The following is a 27,031-nucleotide window of genomic DNA, read 5'->3' as shown; positions in this document are numbered from 1 at the left end:
CTTCCTGAAACAATGGAAGATGGTACAGTGCTTACCCAGCTGTGAAAGCTCTACATGACTGAATTTTCGTGAATACTGGACTGAAATGTCAATCCTGCGATAGTTGTAGCCTTTAAAAGTTACAGCTACTGTCCCTCTAAGTTTGCATAAGCTTAAGTTTCATTTCACTGAATCAAAGACCACTTTTAAAGGGACAGATTTTTTCCCGCTTTTTTCAAATTTGTAGGTCAATTGCAAGTTCCTGTTTTACTCACCAAAACATTTTGAAACACCCACTATTTCCTTTTCAACAGCTTTTTCAAGAGTCTACAGTGTAAAGCAAATTAACACGATGGGAACTAATTTAGGATGATTGGATTATGAACTAATGTTGGTTTTAATATGCAAATATTAGCTCATCTGCTTTTCTTCAAGTTTAAACTTGTTTTTATGAGTAATTTGTAATATTGCAACATTCAGCTATATGGCACCTAACACTTTGTAGAAATTTGAAAAATATAAAGATCCAATTATCCCAAATTAGTTTCAATGGTGTTAATTGTTATTGTTTACATTGTGGTCCAGACTGCAAAATTAACATGACAACAATAACAATGCAGTTTACAGATATATAAGTTGAGTTGACAAGTAACATAGTGTATCTCAACATATATGCTTTTGGAAGCAGAACAAGAAATTGTGGTCGATATAATATTAAAACAAAAGTAGTTTAAACATCATCAGAATTGATACCTACTTGCCCTTCAACCAAGATGGCATCTATTAACCCTTACAAGAAACTGCTTGTTCATCTGTTTTGTTCATCTGGACAAAATAATCACAAAGATTTCTCAAAGGGAAAAATCTAAAAGTCTCGGCAAGAGCAAATGATGCCCGGACATTTCTAAAGTGAATGTTTGTATAAGTAAAACGACTATCCATGGATAAAGCAATTTTTATGAATTCTATTGATTTTCCTGTACAAACTGCAAGAAAATGTTGCTGCACAACAGTCATTTTCGGTGGCAGTAAACTTGTACCCATGACAAGGTAGCAGAAGCCATGTTTTGAATTTACTCAAGAAATGTGTTCCATGCTTAGAACATGTATTTCATACTTTATGGACCCAGTGTGAAAAATTGCAGTCTCTTTTCAGTTAGTCAATCCCATTGTATTTGCACATATTTGAAAGTCACTTGTACAGGAATGTCTTGGGATTCTGCACTCAAAGGATATGACAATATATTTCAATCATAGACAGTAGTACTGTCTACGCTTCAATCTTAGTCAGAAGCTGGCTTCTTTGAAGAATGAAGATTACCATGAATCAATACAGACCAAATACAAGGTGATTTGGAACACTTGATTCACTTGTTTCTTTGCCTGTGCACTATAGCAGATATCAGAATGCAAATTTAAACAAAATGACTGTATTAAACTTTGGATTTTTAAAGTCCTCCATTTTAAAGGGCAAGTAATGCTAACCTTTGACATTTTTTTCGCTAACTAAATTTGTTTTTAATATAAACTACAGTTTCTTAAACTGCTCCCAAAGCATGTTAATATACACAGTATTCAGCTTGTCAACTCAGCCTGTACATGTGTAAACTGCATTGTTATTGTTAACATTGTCAAGTGAATTCTGGTCCCACAAGAATTCACAGGTAAACAATAACAGTGCATTTTACACATGTACAGGCTGAGTTGACAAGCTAAAATGGTGGGTGTTTAAACATTCTTTTGGGAGTAGCCAAGGAAATTGCAACTGACATCCAAAATAATAATGAAAAATCTTTAAAAGTTGGCATTACTGGCCCTTTAAATAATTAATCCACCAATACTGTACTCTGTGACTGAAAATCCAATCATGTCTCACCTAGTTGACGATACCACCATTTTTGTGTGGCCTTTGCATGGAGGTTATGGCATCAAGTTGCCATGAAATGAAGGGGGTCAGGGGATCAAATGAGGTACTTCACAGACATAATATAAATGTTTGCATCATGTAATTCACAATTACATTTCATACAGTATACCATGTTTGCCTCTCACAAATATAAATAAATTTTTCAGGGACACAAATGCTTTAATTCCCTCTCAGAAGATCAGACTTTATTCACTGTAAATATCGCTATTTCTTTTCATAAACATCATGAACTAAAAATAATTTAACATAAACAAAACTACATTTAATTTACCAAAATTAAATTCAAAAGGTACTTTTACAGGTATGACCCTGACACAAACAAATTCAGAAAAAGAGAAAATGACACAAATCTGGCACAATCTTGTAAGAGATAAAGTTATCTTTCAATTATATCATTAATTATGAACATCTTCTGCAACTTATCTGGTGAAAATTACAGCACATCTGTAGAACAGTGGGTCCAATATAATCTTATGGTTGTAATCTGTTTGTCTCAGGCGGACTTTATATGATAAATAAATAGACTGTACCCCCTAGGATAGTATTACATTGTAATACCACTTAGCATAATCAAACCATCCCTAGTCTTGCAAAAAGTACTGGTCAGTGTTTATACTGCACAGAATTTCCAGTTGTCATTTCATCTCAAACTGTTTTCAAAACCAAAGTTGTGCTGAATAGTGCTGATCTTAAAAACAAACATGATAACACTAAACATCCCAAGTAACAATAAAAATTACAAAATTGGAATCTTGAAAAGGGAAAAGTATCCAACTGGCTGTGCAATGTTGTAAAATATCAATCAGATTCTAAATACTAAGTAAAGTCTTCTAGATTGTATCTCTGTATATTTATACAAGCAATAGCAGTGTTTCAACACCAATCTTGTGAAATGTTTTAAACTTTATGCTTGCTCAGCAAGGAAATTCAAAACAATAATTACAGCAAAACTTGAACTCTCAATTAAACTATTATTAAAATATCAACACTTCTGAGACAGAATTGTGGACTGTTTTGCTCAATAAATCATTATAAACAACCCATATTTACTATTTTTCTTTGATAAACTTGGAAGTTGATCCTAATTATGATGCTCAGCTATAAAACACAATGAACATAAAGCAATGTTGTAAATTTACTTTCCAACACCATTCAAATCTTGGACATCATGAATTTTTTTCAGCTGCAAGATGATCGGAAGTGAAACTCCACTCAGACCTGTTTCAAGAGGGCGCTATATTCCAGGTTTATAAAATAATACATGTGTTCTTGCAAAATTGAAGTATTGAAAGAATTTGTTACAATAACGCCTAATAAGGTTGTGTAATATTTTTTATCCAATCACTCCCATCATGTATCATTTCATGGTGTGTTTTAAAGTGTAATCATAAAATGCGAACAAGATGGGGCTTCTCACTAGCCTCAGTCCATGCACATAGTTGTGGTATCATACCAATCTCTCATGAAAAGGCGCCCTCTACGGTCATATAGTCCAAAGGACTTCATTAAACATACAAAAATCAGTAGTAATTGTTGATGTACATAACTGAACATGCCAAGGTTTTGCAACTTTGGAACTTTGGATGCAAGTGTTTCATTTACAATTAAGGCACTGTGATATTTTTGTAAAATATCAGATCATAACCAAAACATTAGCACACCTGTTTTTGGATTTCAATATTCATTTAGGATAATATTATTTAATCATGAACAAAATTATGAACTGACACATGGTATGCTATCTTTCACATACCTTTCACCAAATGGCATAATACTTCTCTTGGAAATCAAGTGGAATCATATGGCTTTCTGTGTTTATAGATATGGTGTTCAACACCTTAACAAATATGCATGAGTTGTTCAGATTAAATAGTGTCTGTTGTCTAAAAACCATACATAGTATGAATGCAATACAAATATATCTATTGGTGCCTGGCTCCATAATACTATCATATGTAACAAAAAAAAGAGCAAATATTTTACTTCCAGTGTACTTCTAAAGCCACAATAACCCCTTACCATTTACTCATAATGCAAGGTAAGGCCAAAGGAAAAAAATTGTGCTGTTCCGATAACCTGACCTACCTATTTTTTGCCGGCCGACCCTAAACTTTTTAGAGCTACGTAAATACAGAAATAAAAAAAGATAGAAAGAACCCATAAAATCACGTGTACATTACCTGGCATTTGATTTTTGCTTGAGCGAAGACGTCCTTTATGTCTTTATTCCTTTTATATGTATGATACGTTTTTCTGGAAATATTGTGGCCAGTGTTTCCAAAAAAAAACAATTTCAGAAAAAAAAAATCCCTGCCGACCTACCTACCCTATTTTTGAAAACCATGTTATCAGAACAGCACAATCTATTTTTTTTTGGCCTAAGCAATACAACTTCAAACAAATATGAACTGCAATAAAAGAGAAGAACTTTTGTTTGTTTTTCAACACTGAATTTCATCCGATGAAAAAAGTACAAGAATTCGATTACGCATCTAACACTAAAAAATGCTCAGAATATAAAATATTTGACACAGAGAATAATACATATTTAAAATGGCAAGAAATCTTAGGAATACATGCATTGTATGACATCAAACTTATCATTTGTGAGTTGATATTTCATCTCATGAGAGCTCAGATACAACAGATCTGGCACTATCAAATTTTTATCCCAGCATTTTCATGAATGCTGCGAATGAAGCACACAATCTGACAGTGATATTCACTGTGAGTCTGTGCTTTGTAATTGCATGCAGAACACTGCAGCCTTCATGTACTCTTGTCACACACAGCCAGACAAGCTGCAGACCATATTACCAATGGTTGATGGTAAGAAAACCAATCATTTACTGAATGAGGAATAGAACTTCCAGTTTTCATGTTTTGTTGTTCTGTACTACTCACTCTTACATACAACTTTCCTGCATCAGAATTCATTCACCCCATCCTATTTTCAAAAGCACTAAATCCATGCACAGAAGATCAAGCTTATGACGTTTCAATTTCAATTACTATTATAAGTCTGGTTACCTTGTCCAGAGTTTAATTCAGGGTTAACTTGACTGGGTAATTACCAAGATCTTCTAAGTCACACCAATGCAATGACACTGGAAGTATATCAAGGTATTTAATGGGAGTAAATTGGCAAATTAGTGAGCAGGAAGGATCAGGGGTCAAGGGTCACATTCTATGACTACATCAACACCTGTTATGTCCGGATATTGATAACCTAATTCTCTGCTGGAAAGATTAGAATATTAAAACTTTACTGTGTTAGGTCAGACTGCAACAATCTGAATAAAATGTTCCAAAATATGCAAAGATAATAGACAAAGTGGGAATAAACAGAGCTACATGTAAAAAGCATACAAATCAAACATTGCATAAAATGAAGGGGTATGGTTTCTCTTTTACACAACACTATAGTAAACATGCATAATAAGTTGGGAGACGTGCAGTATCATTGATACAGAATTTAAAGGCAACCCTTGGCCAACTTCTCAAGTATTCTGCTGAGATGATATGTAGTTTTGCATTTTCTCTGGACTGAAATTTGTTTTTGATTCATAAAAAGTCAGAGTGTTAACACTGGTTGGAAAGTATCTAGCTAAAATGCATTATGAGAAAATGTTATAAAGGTAATGGATCCTAAAATGTCGATATTATCTCCTGGTTTAACTGCTTCACAAGTAGTCTTTTACATTCTGCAGTTTAACAATTACCGTATTGTTTACCCATCAAAATCTGCCATCTCCAGACCCAATGTCAAAATCTGCCACCTCCAGATCAATGTCAAAATCTGCCACCTCCAGACCCAATGTCAAAATCTGTCACCTCCAGATCCAATGTCAAAATCTGCCACGTCAAGATCAATATCAAAATCTGTCACCTCCAGACCCAATGTCAAAATCTACCACCTCAAGACCCAATGTCAAAATCTGCCACCTCCAGATCCAATGTCAAAATCTGCCACCTCCAGATCCAATGTCAAAATCTGCCACGTCAAGATCAATATCAAAATCTGTCACCTCCAGACCCAATGTCAAAACTTGGCTTTTGTGGACCCATTTTGAAGCCAGTGAAGTTTTCAGAAAATCACATTGTTTTGTAAAAATGGAAATTTCGTTTTTACCCCCAGGAGAAATAACACAGGGTATAGTGGTCATTTTGATGTCATATATTTTTGTTTAATCTGAGAGAGAGTGTTTCTCTAAGTCCACACTTTGCTGATTTTTATTCTTGATTATGAAAGAGAAAGATTTGTTTCCTTCCAAAATTTAAGGAGAGGTTGAAAACTTTATGTTGCATTTTTGTTCACAAATTCTTGAAAGGCCATACGATTATATCAAGAATTTCAGGGGATATTTAAATGAACAAAGTGAAAAGAAGATCTCAATTCAACAATATTCTTTACAGAAATCTACATATTGCATGAATTAATTTATATCCCATGATTTCTTCTGAAAAAAAAATTACTGATAAACTATACACTATATTCAGTAATCTTTTATCATTAAATTATATGAAATCTTGATAGATATGAGTGGAAATTTACAAGCCTGCTTGGTAATTCATGAACAGACAACCACACATTGCTTGCTTACAGTCAATGATAAATAATATTATAACTTGGCAATAGCTAAGGGTGTACTGGGTCATGGGTTATAACATGACAAAACACTAGTATTCTCGTTGGTAAATCATCTAAACACTATAGAATAAATCATGAAGGCACTGTGTTCTGACACTCAAAGTTTGCATTGCAAGAGGTTGATTAAAAATTTTGAAACCATAAACAATTTTTGCGTGATGAATCTGTTCAAGGTGAACTGGTCATGTATTCAGATTCGACAAGGTGCAGATTTCAACTTCACATTGTGCAAAAGATGCTCTAAAAATGCATCTGATGATCCAATCAACTAAAGATGCCAATTCTTAAAGTAGCTTTGAGAGAATGCTGACTCTTTACTGGCTAGTATCTGTAAACACTTTCAAAATATTCAAAAACAAAATTGTAAAATAGATGCTTTTGCTCTACTTGTATTAGATGGAGCACAGTTATCTAAAATTTTTTACACATTTTGATACTTTTTCTCTCACTTTCACATTTCTCAATTTCTGAAACTATTTTTGACAAATGTAAAATCACCCTGGTTAGCCAGGCTACATTAGAGAACGTTTTCTTTTGAAATTTGGCAGATATAAATTTTGCATTTTTAATTTTGCACTTTAAAACAGCACATATTTTCTGGCAGAAGTTGGCATAAACAGAACCAACAATTTTGGCATATGCAGTATTCATGGTTGGTGAAGGACATGACACAATATCGATAACTCAGAAAAATGCAGAAGGATGATGTTTAAGGATCTATTTGTAATAAAAATGAACTCTGTGGGAATTTTACAAAATACCATGTAAGAACTTTCTTTTTTGTATACCAGAAACATTTTTCAACTCTAGAACATGTTACAAACAGGGCTTTGTTCCTATTTTGGAAGCCTTTTCCAATGCATGGGGATAAAAATATTGAATTCTAAGGATCTAGGATCTAGGATCTCTTCTATGAATACCTAACTGCACATCTTGACTGCATTATGGATGAATCGCACTTCTTGACTACATTATGGATGAATCCATTATCATCAAAGGTGAGACCAGACCTCTCCATTTGAAATTGGGTTGAAAGGATGTACTGTAATACCCTTCACTTTCACAATGCTGGCAGGAAGACATCTTCTTCACTGCTTTGTAAGTCAGGGGTCTTAGCATCAATCTCACCATTCAACATTGCACTGTAACTTTGATGTCTTTTACTTTGCAGCTCATTGCTGATGGATCCATTGTCAATCCTGGAACTGTTCCTTTGATTCACCACATCACCATTCAAATCCAGCTGTTCACTGACATAGATTTCAGTCCAAACTGGGCAGTGCTCAGAGATATAGCCATTCCATTTCCATCCATCTGGAATCCATGGATGTTGTAAGCCAGTCCGGATCACTCCCATTTCTCCTATTATATAAACGATTCAAGAACAAGAATATTTACATTTCAATAATTGGTTCCTTTCCATGGTGATACTATGGAAAAAGTCTATTTACATGAACCAGTAATTATCACAGGGTAAAGGATGTTTGTGGAACACTAATTTTATGTAGACATGCAAACAATATTGGGGGCGCTCTACGGCTGCCTTTTTTTCCCATATTTGACAACCACTGCTTTCCTCATTACAATTCTTCTTCTGCGGAAATTAAAGTCGTGTGGCAGTAAACACTGAATCAGGTCTCTTTGTGCACGGTTGATAGTTCTTATCAACCATATCAAAGTGGATCAGTATTGGACCCTTATTCAAACCCTGCTTGTATACCTGCATTCATTATTATATGCTAAATATAAACTGATCTATCAGAGTAGAATGATTGCAAATCTCTAAGCTACAAAATTTTGGCAGTAATGGACATTGGTCTGCTTGATTTGCTCATTATCACATAATAAATACCAAACCAGAATGCTGTCCTTTTCTAAGATATGTATATTGGTACATCCTGTATAAAAACATCCAAAGGGATTCCTACATGAATACTATGAAATGTAAACTGTTGCATAGATTGTTTTGAGATTTCTAAAAGAAGGGAGTCATGTAGAACTGTGTTCAAAGTTGCCACTGAAATCCTACAAATATCTGATGGTAATCCAATGAAACTTCACTGGGATATTTTTGAAAGAGAATCAAGCTTCACAAGTAATTACAGCATCAGACTAATTCATTGTGCATAACATTCAACTCACCTGTATTGACATTCTGCAAACCCTTACTCATCCAGATATTGTCATGTGAATAAGACCCTCCTGGGTTCCTAGAGTTGATGTTGGTAAACGTAGTGGCAGACACTGAACTCGTAAATCCTAGATTCTTCAAAATCAGGAATTCTGACTCATGTGGACTTGTGTTGAAATCTCCACTTATCAATATATCATTTACTTCTGAAAAAATTACCAATAGGGAAGATGATGAGCGTTAAGTATTTTTGGTCTGTCCTAGTAATTCATGTGTGTCTCCACTAATATTAATAATACCAACATACCCGAGTAAATGACATTGTTTTTATTCACTTTTCATATGCATCACACGCATACGGCAGACAGTTTCAAAGACCATAGCAACATATACACATTGTATCACTAGGCTATCTATATTCTGCTAACTTGCTCATTAAATTCCTTTCTTTTCTTCGAACTAACACCATAAAAGTCAGTAAAATGGCCTCCTGCCAAGACATAACACGTGGGACTGCAACATTTCATTACATGCTTCAAGCAAGGACCAGCCACCTCTTTAGAACTTGGAGTATTTGTGTACGATTGTTGAAAGCTGTAACTCTGCTTGAAAATTTTTTTACAGCTGAAACCATTGACAATTTGATTATATGTGTGCACCTGTGTACACCAGTATTTAATAATTATGTTATTGATCATAAATGATGTGTATGATTGCCATGGAAAATGGCAAATCTTCCAGCGAATGCAAACACGAAGTTGACCTTCATCTGACTTTAATCACACTGTTTTTTCAAACTTTTCAAACTTTTACTTTGAACAGCGCCACCACTGGCAAAACTTCAATACACTTCGTTTTCTTACGCAGACCATGGGTTTAAGATGTTGATAACACTTTAAAACGCTGACTAAATAATGTAGGTTAATGTTAAATAGTAAAAACAAACACTTAAAAGTTACAAACAAATATTAAATTGGTCATGCCAATCATTTCACTCTCACTGCCCATTCAGGTTTGAATTGTTACTGATCAACTAATTTCTAAGAAGTGCAAATCTGTTTTTAATCAAGCATTCACTGTTTAAAGGGGACCAGGGAGGTCAATAGGGGCAGGTATCCAGCAAACACAACTAGCTACTTTGCCTTTCCAAGCTGGCTATATTATTTTGAAAAGGTACACTGCCTTCAATCCCTCCCACTCCAATCTCTTGTTGATTAAATCGCCATCCTTTGAAATTTTTCTATCTTCTTTTGAGCTTTGCTTCTTGCCTCAAGACTCTTTCTTTTCCCAGAACTTTGAATAAGTTATCAGTTAACAATGGATGGTAAAAATAGCTGTGATGTGAGTACAGTAGTTTCTTGTTGACAACAAGAAACTACTCTTTTGTAGTACTAGTTACGAATACTGGCCACACAATTCTTTCAATGCATCAAAACTGAAGTAAAATAAAATCAGAAGATTTATGTTCACAAAAAAGGGAAAAAAATCAATGATGTCTTACTGGCAAGCTCTGTTTGCAAAGATTCAATCAGATATGGCAGCTTCTTGGCATCACCCTGAAAATATGAAAATGATCAATTCATATAAAAATTTCATCTTGTCAATCACTTTAATTGTACTCTTTTAAGATAATATGGATTCTTTAATATGTAAAGGTTCCAGTTGCGTTCAGCTGATTGATTTTAATTTATCAATAAAAATCTTTGATTTGAAAAAAATATGTCACAAACAACTTTTATTACACTCTGTGGAAACCCTGATTCATACCCTGAATGAATAAAATGAACCAAAATTTGATGAACTCTGGGACAGAGTGAAAATGTAAAGTTAAGCAAAAGTTCCAATGTTTTACTCTTTAAATAAGGTGTGTCTATCATGCTGGATAAAGTACATGTAGTTCATATGTGGAGATTTTACAAATTTTCAGATCAGTGTGAACTTCAAGCATCACCCAATTAACTTACTTTGGAATTATCATTCATCTTTTATGTTCCAACTAAGCATTATCCGTAAGATGATTCAATAATTCAAAGAAACTTTCTTGAAACTGAAAGGAATATATGTTTTAAAGGTTTGTCTTGTTTCCTGTACATTGACTCCCTAATACACCACTGAAAAACAATATAGCTCCCTGCCTTCATACTGACCTGGTTTTTGTCCTTGACCTGACCCTGTGTATCAGATGATTTCAGATGTACACTGACCATTACTACTTCTAACTTTGCCGCCTGTTGAGAAATTTGCAAATCAAAACAAACTCTAAAACAATCCCTAAAGTGAATTGCAAAGTCCTGTTCATCATATTTACCGCAGTTTGAGGGCTGATGTCCAGCGTCTCAGAAGCTGTTATCCAATTGGCTGGCTGAATTATACCGTTATAATTAAATAATACAAATATACTCCCTAAGTTGCTGTGAATAGTGACAAGGACCAATCAGATACAGCCTTCTGAGGACGCTGCACATCAGCAGGAGTTTGATCAACTTTGTACAGATGACATTACAGACAATTACAACATATCTCTCCATGTAAACAAAGTAACTATGGTAATACCATAGCCTTCTACAAATTAGCTGCAAGTTTATGAGAACACCAGAATCTAGTGATATGCTGTTCATGTCATCACAGACTGACAGATTACGTAACTTGTATCGTGTGACTTAACATTTGGAAATGACAAAATCTATGACAGCATATGGACCTAGGTCTGGTGAAGGAAATATGATTTGAAGTTTGGTTCATTTCGTTTCCTTCTAAAGACATGGCATTTTTATCCTTTCAGAACACAGAAAAAATAAGTACTTGACGCAAGCTCTCTTGCATGTGGTACATATCTGTGAAAACATTCCAAGAATTTCAAAGTAGATGATATTGGTACCCCTCTTTTTCCAGCCAACCCTCTTCCATAACAACACACAAATTTTTGAAACAGATTAATCAAATTTTAACTTTACCTGGAACAATCCAATGTATGGATGTCTGGCAAACTGCTGATGTTGCGGTTTCCGTACTTGATCTAACAACCACGCATCTCTCAATGAAATACTACGACTTTTATCCCACAGGAAGCCATTATATTCTAAAGACTGCAATACAACATCAGTCAAGGTTAGTCATGTTTAATAGTCGCGCCAGCGGCTTACTGACTACGCATGCGCTTATTCATAATATACTATGCGAGTAACCGGAAGTGTACCCTTCTTTCATGGGCGCCGCCATGTTTTTTTTTTTGAGTACTCGTAAATTAACAAATACGAAACAAATTACTATGATATAACATGCCTTTTATAAAATATACCTCTTTATTAGCCAGTAAATCTTATTATACACCTTGTCGCTGATACAAAGTATCGTTGATATAGATAAACGGAGAAAACTGTCGTGCATATGAACGGGGGCATACGCAAAGAATGCTGGGATTGAATTATAGAAGAGCGCCCCCTGTGTCAATAATTAGATTCAAAAATTGCAAGTTTTTAGACGGAACGCTATAGTTTTCAGCTTGCAAGTGGAAGGTGGGCAGTGCGGTTACCATTGCAATGATAATTATTGCATAATACGTCCCTTGTTTAACGCAATAGGCTGTTATCATTGTAAAAATTGCCAATTTTTGTCCAAAATTTTTACACGCTACAGAAAATCTATACCTGCCGCTGCAGGGTTTGACGTCGTGTAAGTACGTGAACTGCTTTCATCAGAGGGAAACTGGGCATAGTTGTCATATAAACGTTTATGAAGTAACAATTACAGTTTATCATGAATCAATACAAATAATATTGCCAATCTTAACCCCTGGCACGACACCAAGGGCTGAGCCCTATATAATATTAACAACAATAAAGATTTGGATTATGATTCATGGTCGGCACTGGAAGTGAATAAATCCATATTTCATGGTCAACAACATGTTCTCAACCACACACACTTACGCCCACACAAGTATTCATGACCAGCGAAGGGGTAAATTTCCTAACCTAAGCAGAAAATAGTTTTCTGGTCTCTCAAATTTTCCGTAAGAAAAATTGATATAATATACTTAATAAGGGTATGCATGTGACCTTATTGAGACTGTAACTTGGCCAGAAACCAAATAGTAGACCACTATTGCTATCAGACGTTGTTATACACAGCATTCTTCAAAGTCTCAGCCCTTAATTACTACATGCCTCGTATATTGAACGTCACTCACTCCATAGGATTCAATGCTAACTCGTTGATGACGTCGCAGGACGCATGGTCATCACTTGACTGAAAGTGAACCGGAACTATTTTCAACTTGACAACTTTTGGATATAAATATGTTGAAATTTCATGTTTTGCATAGAAAATCTGGGTTTGGGAAAATTTTGCATATAAAATTTGACAAACCGCATAACAGAAGTTTAAATATATCAATGCGCCATTCGATGATGAAAATCGTTCTATTTTTAACCGTTTTTCGTCTAAAATGAAAATAAAGCATTTGACTATAATTTGCCAATAAACATATATATTTTGGTGCAAACTGAGTAAGAGAAGCATGTAATAAAAATACCGTCAAGGACAGTGTGCTCACATTCGGTTTGAATTGGTCCCTCCAGAAATATTTAAACCAGGAAAAACAAGAATGACAAAAGCAAATAAGGTCTCCAACTTAGGTACTGGAGGTCATCTTTAGGAACATGCATATCAATTTCTATAGCAATGGGACAAGCAGATCCTAAATACATAAGCAAATGTCAACAACAAAAAATAGACAGAGAAGGTTTGATAAAAAGAAAAGGTGGGAGTGGGTAAAAAAATGTACAAGGGATCTGGTAAAAAAGTAATGCTACCTCATCAATCTTCTAGACCCTACCCCCTCCTGAATATCAAATGTTCCATCCCTTGGTATTACATAACGCCAAAATGACAGGAAATATATTTACAACCTTGGGAATTTTTTAATTAATGCCATGAGTGTTATCATTCTAATGTAAACAGCACTTAAGTTAGTTACAGATGGTGAAATGCCTTCCACTGTGGGCGATGATTACAACATCTGGAATTATCCTGGATCCAAATTTCTCATCAGTTCTTGTATGTCTTATAGTAATAAAGTTGCAAAAATTGGTCCACAATGAAGAAAATAACCGCAGCTTTGTTTTCTGGATCAAATTTTCCTACAAATTGATACCAAATATGACAAAATTATGTTCACAGCCTTCAAAACTGTCTCACAACATATCCTGGGTTGGTGTAGGTCATTTAAGGTCACAAACTGAGAAAATTACCTAAAATATACAAATTTGGGGGTTTCCCAACACTTTGAGCAGAAAATTTATCTAATAACATCCCTCGGGACTTAATACCAAATTACAAAGCTATCAAACAAGTAATTTTGAGAACAAGTTTTCTTGACCAAAAATGACAATATTGTCTTAAAAATACAAATTTGTATATTTCAGGACAATTTCCACATATCTAACTATTGTCATCTCTGTACGTCTGTGTACCAAATACAAAAGCTGTCTGTCCAGGGGTTTTAAAAAGAAAATACTGTTTAAGATTTTTTGACCAAAAATGACGAAATTGCTCCAAAATAGTAATTTTCCAAATTTTGTCATAATTTCAACAAATTAGAAGCGTAACACCCTCATAAAGATCTAACCCTTATTTGAGAGCGATTGGGCTGGCGGTTTCAGAGAAGAAGAATTTTTACTGAAAATGAGAAAAATCACCAAAAAATTCAGTAAAAATACAAAATTAAGGATATCTTCACAATATTCATAAAACTGTATAAGGTTTACCTAAGGTACTTGCACACAAATTTTCAAAGCAATCAAAACAGCGGTTCTCGAGATATTAATTCTTGACCATTTTCACATTTTGTAAGCTCATTTGCATAATTTTGGCAATGCAGACTTCATTTGAAAAAAATCCCATCTATAGCCCAGGATGCATCCACACACCAAATACCAAGCTGAAATGTGCAGCGGTTTGCGTGTTTTGATGTTGACGGACATACTGTATGTACATACATACATACATACATACATACATACATACATACATACATACATACACACATACATACAGAAGCCATCGACTTCAGGTCGATAAACTCACATTGGTATAACCAAATGTGAGCTAAAAACATTATAGCCCAAACAAGGACTATGTACCCTTGGGGCAGGAGACCATTTACCCTCCTGACGTTGGACAAATGGTCACCTACCCTCAGCCACATAGTCCCATGTTTGGGCTATAATATATAATATTGGCTTTCACAGGCACAAATGCTCTCATGAAGTTCTTTTAACAGGAGAAAGTGTGATAAAAATTTTTTCTTTAATTTACAGATTTTGCTATGACATGAACGTGAAATGAACAACCTAGATTGGCATTTGCTATTCAGCTACTACCGTATAATGGTAATGGTGATTCATGTGTCTATGTTTCAATGGTATATATGTTGGTAAAGACTTATTTTCAAGGTTTATTGGTCCTCAGGAAATTTAAAACCAAGAGCCAAGTATCTAACACCACAATGTTTCCTGTGATATCGTCTTGAATAAAAATGGTGAATTCATGTGTTACTTTGAAAATGGGAAAAGAGTTTAGGGTGAGGCTGTAAAAAGATGATAAATCAGCTTATTTGAAACTGGCTGTAATACTTAAATCAACTGTCAAAAATTATAAAAGTTTGGGAATGGTTGTTAAAATGTAAGTAAAATGATCTGATAAATATATTAATGGAATTTCAATGAAATGATTCAACACAATGTGTTTCTATTTGCCTTGCTCTGTAACTGTTTTATTGCCAGACTTTGTACATCCCACTGTTTCCACTGAGGTGGGTGGACCCATATACAGGGACATGAGGTGAAAGGTTAAATACAGGATTGAGTTCCTTGAACCTTGACCTTTTGGTCATTTCAGGTGCTATAGTTTTTATAAAAAACTTGTCAAGTTGTCATTTGTTACATACAGAGTTTTCCAAGTTTTGTCATTTGAAAGATTATTTTGCATGCTTTTTTTTTGCATACTTGTTTATTGTCTGAAACATAGAGCAAAAAACTTTTAAAGTTTGATTTAATTAACCTTTTTAATCGAGACATGGTTTTATTTAGATTGTTATTTTCACAGACATTTCAATGTTTCTAAGTAAATACAAATACGTTATGACAAATTTTAAGTACCTAAGAAGTCCATGTGGGTACTGAGTAAATAGAAACTGTCCTGTGCAGTATATGTGACTTAAATGAGGAAATGATAGGGTTGACATTTGAAATGACTCCTGAACAAAACACACTATACTACATATATCATTGATGTAAGATTACAAAAGATTACTTTCACAATATGTGGGTTTTTTAAATGAGATTGTTTCCTTTAGACTGCGCAAAGCTTTACCATATATATTTCAATAGCATGGAACTAACACGTACATCTATGAGTACCTGTACAGGAGGTTGGGCAAGGTGTATGTGTGTATATTTGTGTATCAAAGTGGTAAGCCTGGTTTGGATGCTAAATGACGTCATATGCCAGTGTCTATTTTGATAAATTTTCTGTTGAATTTGAGAATAACCATAAATACCAAAGAAGGCTGGCAGTTTTGTGTGTCATTCATCGATAAAACAGAAGAAAATAGAGGGCACTATTCAAAAGCTCTGTACATGATAGGTTGGACATTCACTTGTAGCACACACAGCATTGCAGTCAGAATATGGCCTAGTACACCATATACAGTTGGAATACAAAAGAGACCTACACGTACCCTGCTACCAGTACAGCAAAACTTTCACAACACAAATACCCAAAACCTTAACAAACTGTAAAATCAGTGATAACCCTTGGTCTGAGCCTATCAACGCTGACATGAACAATCTTTGTCAGAGCTGCATTCTAAGGGTCAGGATTTTGTTATGTTCATAATCTTCCCTAAGACAAGAAGTTGGGATAGATGCCTTGTGAAAGTCTTGCCAAATGTACAGATGTTTATACATACCTGGTCAATTCTGCCAGCAACTTCAGAAACTTGACATTCCCAACGACCACGATGACCTTTCCACTCAACTACATTTGGCAGTGTAGGCCGATTCAACTCATTACATACCTGACAAAATACAAGACGGCTGAATTCAGACAGGCACATTTGAAAAACGATAAATAAAAATGACAAGAAAACAAGAAGTAATATGCAGATTGAACCCTTTCAGTGCTGTGAATTTTACTGCCAAAATTTTTGTGCAAAATTTTACCAATTTTTACGAATTTTTTGTAATTTTTTGACAATTTTGGACCAAATGGATATTATTTTTTCAATGGCAACACTTTTTGATCAAAACTTTGGAAGAAATTGGAAAAAAATTGTCTGGGTTACATTTTATAAAGGCTGCAAAAATTGACATTGACACTCAAAGGGTTAAGATCTCCGATACTTATATTCTAGTTGTGATTATAAATCACCAATTGGAGCTCACACACAGCTTTCTCAATACAGCTACTGTAGATTGTCAACAGTCCACTATGCCTTCACTTGCTGTAAGTTGTGGAGTTTCCATAGCTTTCTGCAGAGTGCATCAAATGCACTTGGTCTTGGCCAGCACAATTGCTCACAATTTTGCATCAATACATTAGCAAAATAACAACAAGCTATAGAATGCTATACCTCAATCTAACCTTGGTTTCCAACCTGTTTAACACTCCCTACAAATACACAAAATCAAAAAGTGTCTTCACAATCAAAAGATTACTTTATAACGTGACTGAGCCACCAGATGCTAAATTCATGTACAGGTACCCAATATCCAATTGAAGACCAGCAGACCAAAGTACCACCCATACCCTAACCCTTATTCAGATCAAAATCTATATGAGTTCATAATTGTGAACACAGGTTCAGACTTGTATTCTCTCTTTCTGTGACTATGATTTTGTTGAACGTAATTTTGTTCCAAATTTATTTTCTTCCATTCAACCAAATCACCAGCCTCTTCCCTATATTAAATGTAGACTTTTTAAAAAAATAATGAATACACCTTTCCTTTAACACTTCACATGCCATTCATTGCATCAAAAGCATCAATAGACGTTCTGTCCTAAACTTAATGATCATAAAAATGCCATGTACCAATGTTATTACAATTTCTATGACTAAGGACACTTTATCCCATAAAATCAATCCTTGCCAACTTGTTAATTTGTTTACAGTGTTTAACATTTGCTAGTAGATGAAATAAATTTGATGACCCTATAGGTTTTAATGATGCATTGACTAACATGTACGCCATTGACTATTCAATAAAGGACACATGAAGTACCTATTAGCATAATCTATGTAATAATGCCTTTCTTGAGAGAAAGTCTACTATGCAGATAATCAGGGGTCAATTCAAACTGTAGTTCAATGGGGCTCTACATAACAAACCAGACTTTAAATAAATAAAAAGATCATGTGAATATAAGCAAGAATAATGACTAAATATTAGACACATTTTATGTCTTACCATAATCAGAGATTCCTGATCCATTAATTCTTGAAAAGATATAATGCTTAATCTGGAGAAAAAATTAAACAAAAGCAGATTTATTGGTAAGATGGTTTTGCAATATCACATTCGCCTATGTCTGTATGCACAGTGTCCACGTTATCATCAACTGTGAAGAGATGCACGGGAAGTCATCGACTGCTGTAAATATCTCATCTCATGTCAATATATGAATTTCTATACGACATGCTAAGAATTTCAATCAAGCAAAAAAGTCAAATCAACATTATGTAAAGTGTATTTCACCATGTTTTACATTATTAACTTGTGCAAAGTTTCTTTAATTAAAGTTCTAAATTGTTAATTACTGGTATTACATTTAGCATCTATTTTATTTTTCAATGTCCTTGTAGAAATGGTGTTGAAAAACTGGACAAAATTCTTGAAATTGAGTGTTACTTCAATCACAGACAGTGAAGCAGTCCTCCGAATATTTTAAAGAGTTTTGGCAGCTATTGTTGGTGTTTTTATCATGGTGATATGTATTCTGTGAAAGTAACCTTCCATTCCTATTTCATGTTCATGAATACAATGACAAAATTCCAATCCATGGATTTAGGCCAACATCACAGCTCATTTAAAAACTGAACAATGACTACTGGAAAACTCATTGATTATTCAATATTGCTGATAATCAAAATTTACTCAATTGAATCATTAACCATGGAATTCTAGTGGAATTTCTGACAGACAACTGTTATTGATTCTCAAACATGTTTGAGAGTTTCAAACTAGGCCTAAAAATACATGGAACAGCAATACTGAAATTTTACATTGTATGGAAAGTGAAAATGAGTTCTGTTAATGTTATTGGCTCATTGAAATTGAAATATCACCGGTATAACTTTATAACTTTGCTGATGAGTAATTTAGAAAACAAAACATAAGATCAAATGATATCAAAGGCTGTATATGGTTATATCAGATTCACAATGACAATACCTTATTTTTCACTTATCTGTCAATGTAATATTCAGAGGTGAATCTACAAAACTTGCTAAACTTACACACCAGTATCTATACAGATTTTCAGCATCATAGATAACATTACTGAACAATAACAAACCAGTCAAAAACTGTTGACAACTTCGAAAACAAAAACTTTGGAAATACTGTAATAACAATTGGATATACTATACTTTTGTATAATAATTAAAACACAGTCTTAATTACCATCAAAACCCTTGAGCTTTTATTTTCACTGAACATGTTTTTTTGACATTTGATGTGAGAAATCATATCAATATTCAAGATAAATTTTGCGACTATCCCTCATTGAAAATGCTGAAAATCATTGAGTAACATTCCATTAAACCAAATATATTTCATATTCCAATTTTCAATATGTGTATAATCTTCCGAACACAAAAATGTACAGTTGAGGTGTTGTAACAAACAACATCTGTGCAGTACTTTAATAAAAGAATGCCATCTACATCTGTTGCTGATTGTCTCTAAAAATACCATACTCAATGCTTTCAACTATTAAAATTAACATTTGCTGCTCACAAACATTTCAATGCTTCGTATGAAAGTGAGTCTGAGGGTCAATAAACTTTTTCCAACCATTGTTAGACATATGGCAGGTTTTGCAAGTTCACAATTTAAAACAATAACTTTTGATTGCAAGGACAGAAAAGTTGTGACAGAAGCAATTCAAAGTCATAAATACCATATAAACTTGGATGTTTCAAAGACATTACTTTGCTAGTATACTATGTAGACACCAAAGTGTTGACAAGGAAATAAAAGATCAAAAAATTCCACAATATGTGAAAGAAGTACAAAATTAGCCAAATTCACCTGGTACTCAAATGTCACCTGAAATCAGTCACATGAGAATGTTTCACTCATTGTAGAATAAATATTTGTTAATTGAAAGCAACCAAGCATGTCATTTTATGATACTTAGGATCTACTTTGAAGATGTACGATATTAAATTGTTTGGAAACTATTATGAGTGCAACATATCATTCATTTAGTCTGTTTGTTTTTCATGGTTATATAGAAGTGTTACAGGCTTACTATATGATCACTGCAGCAGACTTAATAGTTGATCACTAAGGGTAAACATATATGTGTAGCTATGTGTAGCTCCAATGAGCATACACTTCAAAATCAAAAATTTAAATTTAAAATGTGATAAATGCAAACATCTTGGTAGCTTTTAGATCACAATCCCAAGAGGATGGTCAAACCCAGTGGTCATGCACTCAGAGGTCTATGGTCCAGGGCCGACAAGATTTTAGCCTGGACCAGTCACTTTCCATTTCAATGATGTGAGAGATCAGTAAATATTGATGCACTGCTATGAAGATATTGCAGGACTGCTGTGCTGGGGTGATGATGACCTTATCTCGGGACCATCAAATATGGAATTGCTAAACCCTGGATGGATAATCAGTACTGGTAATTACAGTTCATGATCATCTCTGCATGACTATGGCTCTGTGACATTCTGACATACTGGTATTCTGTATTGAGAAAATCCCTGAAAATGGTCGTATCTGGAATCATGGCACCGTCATTAAATATTATTCTAATATGAAGAATAATCTAGTGATCAACGAACTAATGATATCGATGTTGTTGAAGTTAAATCTCCAATCAATAACATTATTAATGGTAGGGTGGAAAATAACAGATTATCTTTACGTAAATATAAATATCAAGGGGTTTTTCATAAATCATGAATTCTAGCCTGCATTACCAAATTCAGGATGGATTAAATAAAGACAAATTGTCATCAATAGATAGCATATGACATTAATGAAAATAAACTGGAAGTTTGACATAGTCAAAGCAATATGTGATAGTTGACACTTCTAGATCAATATGGACTTTTCCAAAGTAAATTTGTTAGGTGCCGACAATATGGCAAAACAACATTTTAGACTAACACAGTTAATTTGGAAGGTGTTACCCTTTATGGAAGAAAAACCTGTTGTGAACAAAGTATCATTCACTTTTTTTTATTTTCTCCAACAGTAAATCAACAGTGTTGAATCTAGGATCTTAGGATTGGGGGACATTTGGGCCCACTGCCTTAAATTTTGGGGGACATTTTCAAAATTTGGGGGACAATTTTTGGCAGCAAATTTGCATATTAATCTGCATATTAAATTAGCATTTATTTAAAATAAGTCTATGAAGTCTTTGTACATCTATTCAAGAATATAATTGTTTTGAATAAAGTATCACAAATTCACTCACATTCATAGAAAAGATGCAGCACATTCTGTTAGTCTCAAGAGATAATTCTTTCAGTATTATGCAAAAATACAATTGACAATTTCCCCACAGTGAGAAAAGTAAGTTCATTTGTCATTTCACAGCTCTCATTGATAGAGCAGGACTTTTTTAATGACTAAGTAGTCTCGATCTCTGCAGCAGTAAGTTCCCATAGACATAAAAGGGTAACCTAGGGAGTCTAGAGTGATGACGCTTTGTCCTAAGCAAGTTTGGAAAATGGCCGACACCATGTGCTGCATCGAGGCAAAACAAACACAGCACAACGTCCCGACTCTGACAATGCAAGCCGTGCAAGTATTAGTAAATGCATTCTTACTGAAGAACTTGACATATGACCCGTCTGGTATAAGATCTGAATAGATATTCACTGTTGTTCTCGCTAGATCGAATTTCTTGGCAAGCCATGCATGCGTGACCGTGGCATAACGACTTTGACAAACAACATGAACCAAGCTACGTCTAGTATCTGGATCCATGTGGACACATGAAATGTTTCAGAAAATTTTGGAATTTGGTTTGATTTCCGCTTGATCAAGAACATGTTTTTTCTTTTTGAATGGAATAGGTGTGTTGGCTACATTTTTCAAAAACCTTTCTGTGTGAGAGTTAGTTTGAAATTACTCCCGTACGTGAATTTTTTTTTCTCGTCACGGCTGTCAGTCAGTACATTCACAAACAAGTTTTATTGACAATGTAACAAACGCAAATGTCATTTCAAAACGGACGTGTGCTGCTAAAGTATTTATAAATGAAATCATTGGTAACATTCTAGCAAAATATAGCAAATCATCACGCAAAGTGGTTACGTTTAACAATGAAAGAAAACACACGTTGACCTATTTACAGACCCCCCCTCATTGTGAGTGCGCCCAAAGTGACGCACTGGGTAGATTTCAGAGCGGGATTTTTTGCTGAAACGCGTCAATCCCGCGATGGCGCGCTCTAGATTCAACACTGAAAACCTTGTTTGACCTTTCACTGTTTGACTATCAAGGGTACACACTTATGAAGTTTTGTCTGTAAATTCAATATTGCAAAATTACAAATGGTTCAATTAGCAAATATTGTTGTAAACAGTTATAAATATTTTGAAATGACTGATACATGTATTCTGATAAATTCCAAATGGCCGGCTTAAGTTGCATAACTTCCCTTGATTAAAACAAATTACAACTTCCTCAGTGTTCTGTCCCAAAGGGAATAGTGAATTCGGTAAAGTACCAACCTGAGTGTTCCTGCTATGAGACTGACAATTTATTTGACAAGTTAACATTGCAAATAAAAACAGAAGAACAAAATGGAAAATCAACTATTTAGTTCTGTTTAAACTTTGCGTTTCCAGTTGAAAGAAATAATCATCTTGGAGTAAATTTAAAAGACAGACTATTTTAGTGTTCTATAAAGAAGAGAATATCCTGGGTTGCCTTTCATAATACAGTAATACCACAGAGGGACTGTGGTAATACTTATTTCTTTGCTTGTAAATAACAGATTTTGTGAAAGGTTTTACATAGAAACACGATAATTTTCTCACATGACAAGATAAACAAATAATAAATATACCAAATAAATAGTAAATAAATAGAAATACAACTCAAGGATATCACGTTGAAATGTAAGACCTTGGACCGTGCAGTATACTGGAATCTTGCCTTGAAATGCTAGTCAAACATTCCCATTCTCTGTGCACTACATGATATGTACTGTAGTTTCTTCTCAAAATCATCAGATTACAGTACACAATACAGATTGCATATTCATGGTTATCTTGAGAATGGCTCAAAATTATTCAACATATGCTACTTTTAATACTTCCTTCCATTGTCTGTGAATTTTTTTAGTGTTTTATCGTTTCATTATGACATCACAGAAATGTCCACTTTGCCCAGTGTAGAAAACACTCAACACCAGTTGAACATCAACTCAATTTAAAATCGCTTCTAGTAAAAGAACTGTTCACTATGCCTACCAGTATGTACCCATAAAATAACTACATGAATGAACTGTAAAAATTCTACTTGTCAGCTGCAAGACACTCCCTTCTTTGTGGTTACAGTTTTGTTGTTTTGTAAGACTAGTTACACTTCATTAGTTCTTTTCATGAATTGTTTGGATGTGATTTTTATTCTTTCTGTCACTGTTAAATTTTGTCTGCTTCAAATCCAATTCATATATCTTCTATTTTCTCATCATTTTATCTCTTTTCTATCACAATCAACATGTAAATGTATCTTCAATCTGCCATGTTTCAACGATGGCATTTTATGGCAAATTACTGGAACTGAAAAACTCAAATGAAATGACAGGGAACACACACAAAATGAATCCAGTAAAGAATTGCTTCAGGCAACAGAACCCACAATATCTTCTTTACTTAATGCACAATACATGTAATAAATGGCAGAGATTTAGCAGTGCAGTTCCCACAGTCTGATTTTAGTTCACATCCATCATCAAAATTATGCTACAAGAATGAAATTCTTTGTTAAAGCTCCATTATCAGTCACTTGGTGTATTTTCAATAATTTTTATTCAATAAAGTTTAGTTTCCTGTGTTTATCGTCATAGTATTCAGCTTGTCAACACAGTCTGTGCATGAGTAATATCTGATGCTATCCTTGATATGAACTGAAAATTTCAGTCCAGACTAGAATGAAATAATTAGCGCAAAAACTCAGGAAAATGTTGCTATTGTCCATCCAAAACTAGATTTCTAGTTGGGAATAAGGTTATAAGATAAGTGAAAGACATTTTAAGAGAACTGTTTGACTGCCAGGGGGTGTCTTAGACATTAACAATGACAACAAAATTGTACGAACCAGTCTCAGGCCAATCATTCATGGTTTAAGTGGTTGCTCCCACAGGATATCGTGACAATCACCTTCAATTCAGATTACAGCTAGATGCCAGGGGCTAATGGGTCTATTAGACAAGAGTTTTTTGAGCATTCCTGGTTTACAGTAAAGTTAATGTTTCTTGCACAATAGAAAGCCATTCACTGGTAAACTATGAAACCACACACTGGCAGTTACACACTCTGACTTTCAGCCATTCAGTTCTTTCATGACAGTTTCCATGGATACAATAGAATCTCAGTACTACGAATGGAAGAGAAAAATAACCCTGCAAATTGATTTCTATTCATGTCTTGAAAGTGTGTCTGATCAATATCTTTGTTCTACTACTTGTAATTGAATGATCCAAAATAAAATATTTAAAAGATATAACTGAATGACTTTTTTCAATTTATGAATAATTATAACAATTATTCATTTAAGAATATTTTGGAACAGAGTAAAAGTTGACAACTCAGAAGATCTAGACAAAGTGGATTATGAGGTACATGCACTTTTGAGAGGAAATGTTGATGTACCTGAATATGAAGTCATGAAATTCCAGATCAGTGAAATGTACAAGATGCAAAATAGATCAATAAAACATAGTAGATGTAAACACATGGACAGCACATGTTTCATTTCTTTAATAGGGCAAATAAGCCATTTTCAATGATCTGCTGTGCCTACTGTGGTCATTTGAGGGCAAGGTCACCTTGGTCATGTTAGCCTTTTGGAGGTCAAGAAACAGTAAATAATTTCCCAGCATGCATTTATTGCGGTTCCACAAGAATGTTGTCCTCTGAGCTGTAGGGGTTTTATGGCATGGCAGCAAGCAGCAGGGGGTTAAACAAATATATTTGGACAAAGTAGTAACTGAAGATCTGTAAACTCTTGATATGATGACTGGTAGACTATTAAGTATAACATTTTTGTCTTGCTGACATTGTCAGCAAGGGAAACATGAAACGATAATTGAATGCCTGAGAATGCTGGGAAAACAAAGACTTTGCCGCTGCCATGTTCAATGTCTTAACTGGTTTTCATCATGACAGTTTTGTTCAAATAAACTACAACAATTTGTTATCAAAACATTCAACACTGATCAAAACATTCAACACTGATGAAAAACTACCGGTAGTTCTCCATATCTACTTCACAGCTTCTGAAATGATAAACAATTTATGCTCATTATGTTCACAGAGCAACAACGTGACATTTGAAAGTTTGACTCAAAAGTGTCTTGAATATACCAACAAGTATTGCCTACTTACATCCATAAACTAAACCACACCAAGAGTTAAGTGATAAATCACCTAAGCAACAAGTATTCTACAAGATTTTGACCAGTTCACAACACATATGCACACATGATGGCCAGTGCACATAATGAAGTGAACTGGTCAAAGCTGAGTGGTATACCTGTTGCCAAGGTGGTTTATCGCTATTCAATGTACTGACATTCCTGTATGAGACATTAAAAGAGGGATTTATCTCTAGCTGAGAGTTTGTGCAAGTTCCAACTATGCTATATTATGAATATAGTACTGTTACATTCATATCTTGACCAATTGTTTGCCATCAATATATCAGAATAATAACATAAAAACTGCATGTACATAGCAAAATACTGATTGACGTATTGAATGTATAAGTAGTTATTCAAGAAAAATTGAACATGTCCTGTATATATAATTCTAGCACTGCTGAAAAACAAGAATTGACCTTCACATTTGAGAAATCTGCCATGACTAGGTTGCCATCCAAGTGAATGCTGGGATTACTTGAGTCATACAAAAAAACTATTTATAACATTTGAACTGTCATGAAATGAAATGTTTACAGCGTTTTACAATGTGGGTAATCATGTCCTTTGTGTATCTGCTTGGAGGGTTGACCACCATCAACCAAGTATTAAACATTGCTATTATCATTACAATGGTAGTCTCAGACAAGTATTCTCTAACATGACGTGCAGTTATCACTCTGTATTTCTATTTGTCTGTGTGCCAAGTACCATAGAAAATTCATCAAACATCATAATTCTTTCCTGTAAAACAACAACACATGTACATATAGACCATTCATTATCAATTTGATATAGCTAAATGGGAAAGAAATTGGGGAAATGAAAACTTAAACACAACATTTCTTATAAAACCTTTATTTGAAATGTTTGACTACATTGAATATGGTGACATCAATCAGCATACAAGGACAACTGATACATTTCTTTGTATGCTGGTTGTTCTGTAAAGTCTGTATTTGTCCATTTAAAATCTGTTAGAACACCTTTGTTGGTATACATACATAACTTTAAAAACAGTACATGTTTTTGTCATTTCAAAGTTTACTTTGTCTGATGCACAAATATTCTAGCTTCTTCAAATGACGTAAGAACACAAGAACAGAAATAAATCAATTGCAAGGTAACTTTTACAAACATCGATGAATTGTAATCTTGTGATCAATACCCATGCATCTATGAATTCTAAGAGATCAAGGAAAACTGTACAGTCTGGAGAGGAATTGTATGATTTTATGGAAATTATAGTCTTCCAGGTATTAGAAATATGCAACTCAGGGAACACATCATACCTAACTTAGTAACTATGAGAACTTTATCATTATACAGAAATATTTGATCAAAGAAGAGACCTTGAAAGTTGGTTGGACAAATTAGAAAATCAATCTTTTTATTACTGGGATGACCATGCAAGCAACAATGAACTGCCATGAAC

At 34.2% G+C, this 27,031-nt stretch overlaps 1 protein-coding gene across 2 annotated transcripts in view; it reads right to left on the bottom strand.

The window, feature by feature from the left end:
• Window positions 1-2,064: 2,064 nt before the first annotated feature.
• The window catches only part of LOC139147201 (endonuclease/exonuclease/phosphatase family domain-containing protein 1-like), a 35,247-nt gene continuing 10,280 nt past the window's right edge, over window positions 2,065-27,031 (bottom strand). The window contains exons 3-10 of one of the 2 annotated variants that reach the window (XM_070718190.1): window positions 18,162-18,213; window positions 16,661-16,768; window positions 11,643-11,774; window positions 10,836-10,916; window positions 10,190-10,244; window positions 8,700-8,894; window positions 5,796-7,919; window positions 2,065-5,685 (exon numbers count right to left, since the gene is read on the bottom strand). In XM_070718190.1, the coding sequence (XP_070574291.1) occupies window positions 7,618-7,919; window positions 8,700-8,894; window positions 10,190-10,244; window positions 10,836-10,916; window positions 11,643-11,774; window positions 16,661-16,768; window positions 18,162-18,213 (925 nt within the window). In that variant the 3' untranslated portion in view covers window positions 2,065-5,685; window positions 5,796-7,617. Of the gene's footprint in view, window positions 7,920-8,699; window positions 8,895-10,189; window positions 10,245-10,835; window positions 10,917-11,642; window positions 11,775-16,660; window positions 16,769-18,161; window positions 18,214-27,031 lie in introns of both variants that reach the window. The other variant, XM_070718191.1, reaches the window with a different exon arrangement.

Source organism: Ptychodera flava, chromosome 13 (assembly GCF_041260155.1).
Source record: "Ptychodera flava strain L36383 chromosome 13, AS_Pfla_20210202, whole genome shotgun sequence".
Classification (NCBI taxonomy): domain Eukaryota; kingdom Metazoa; phylum Hemichordata; class Enteropneusta; family Ptychoderidae; genus Ptychodera; species Ptychodera flava.
The sequence above is the reverse complement of the archived record's forward strand: the minus strand, read 5'-3'. Positions and strand labels throughout refer to the sequence as shown.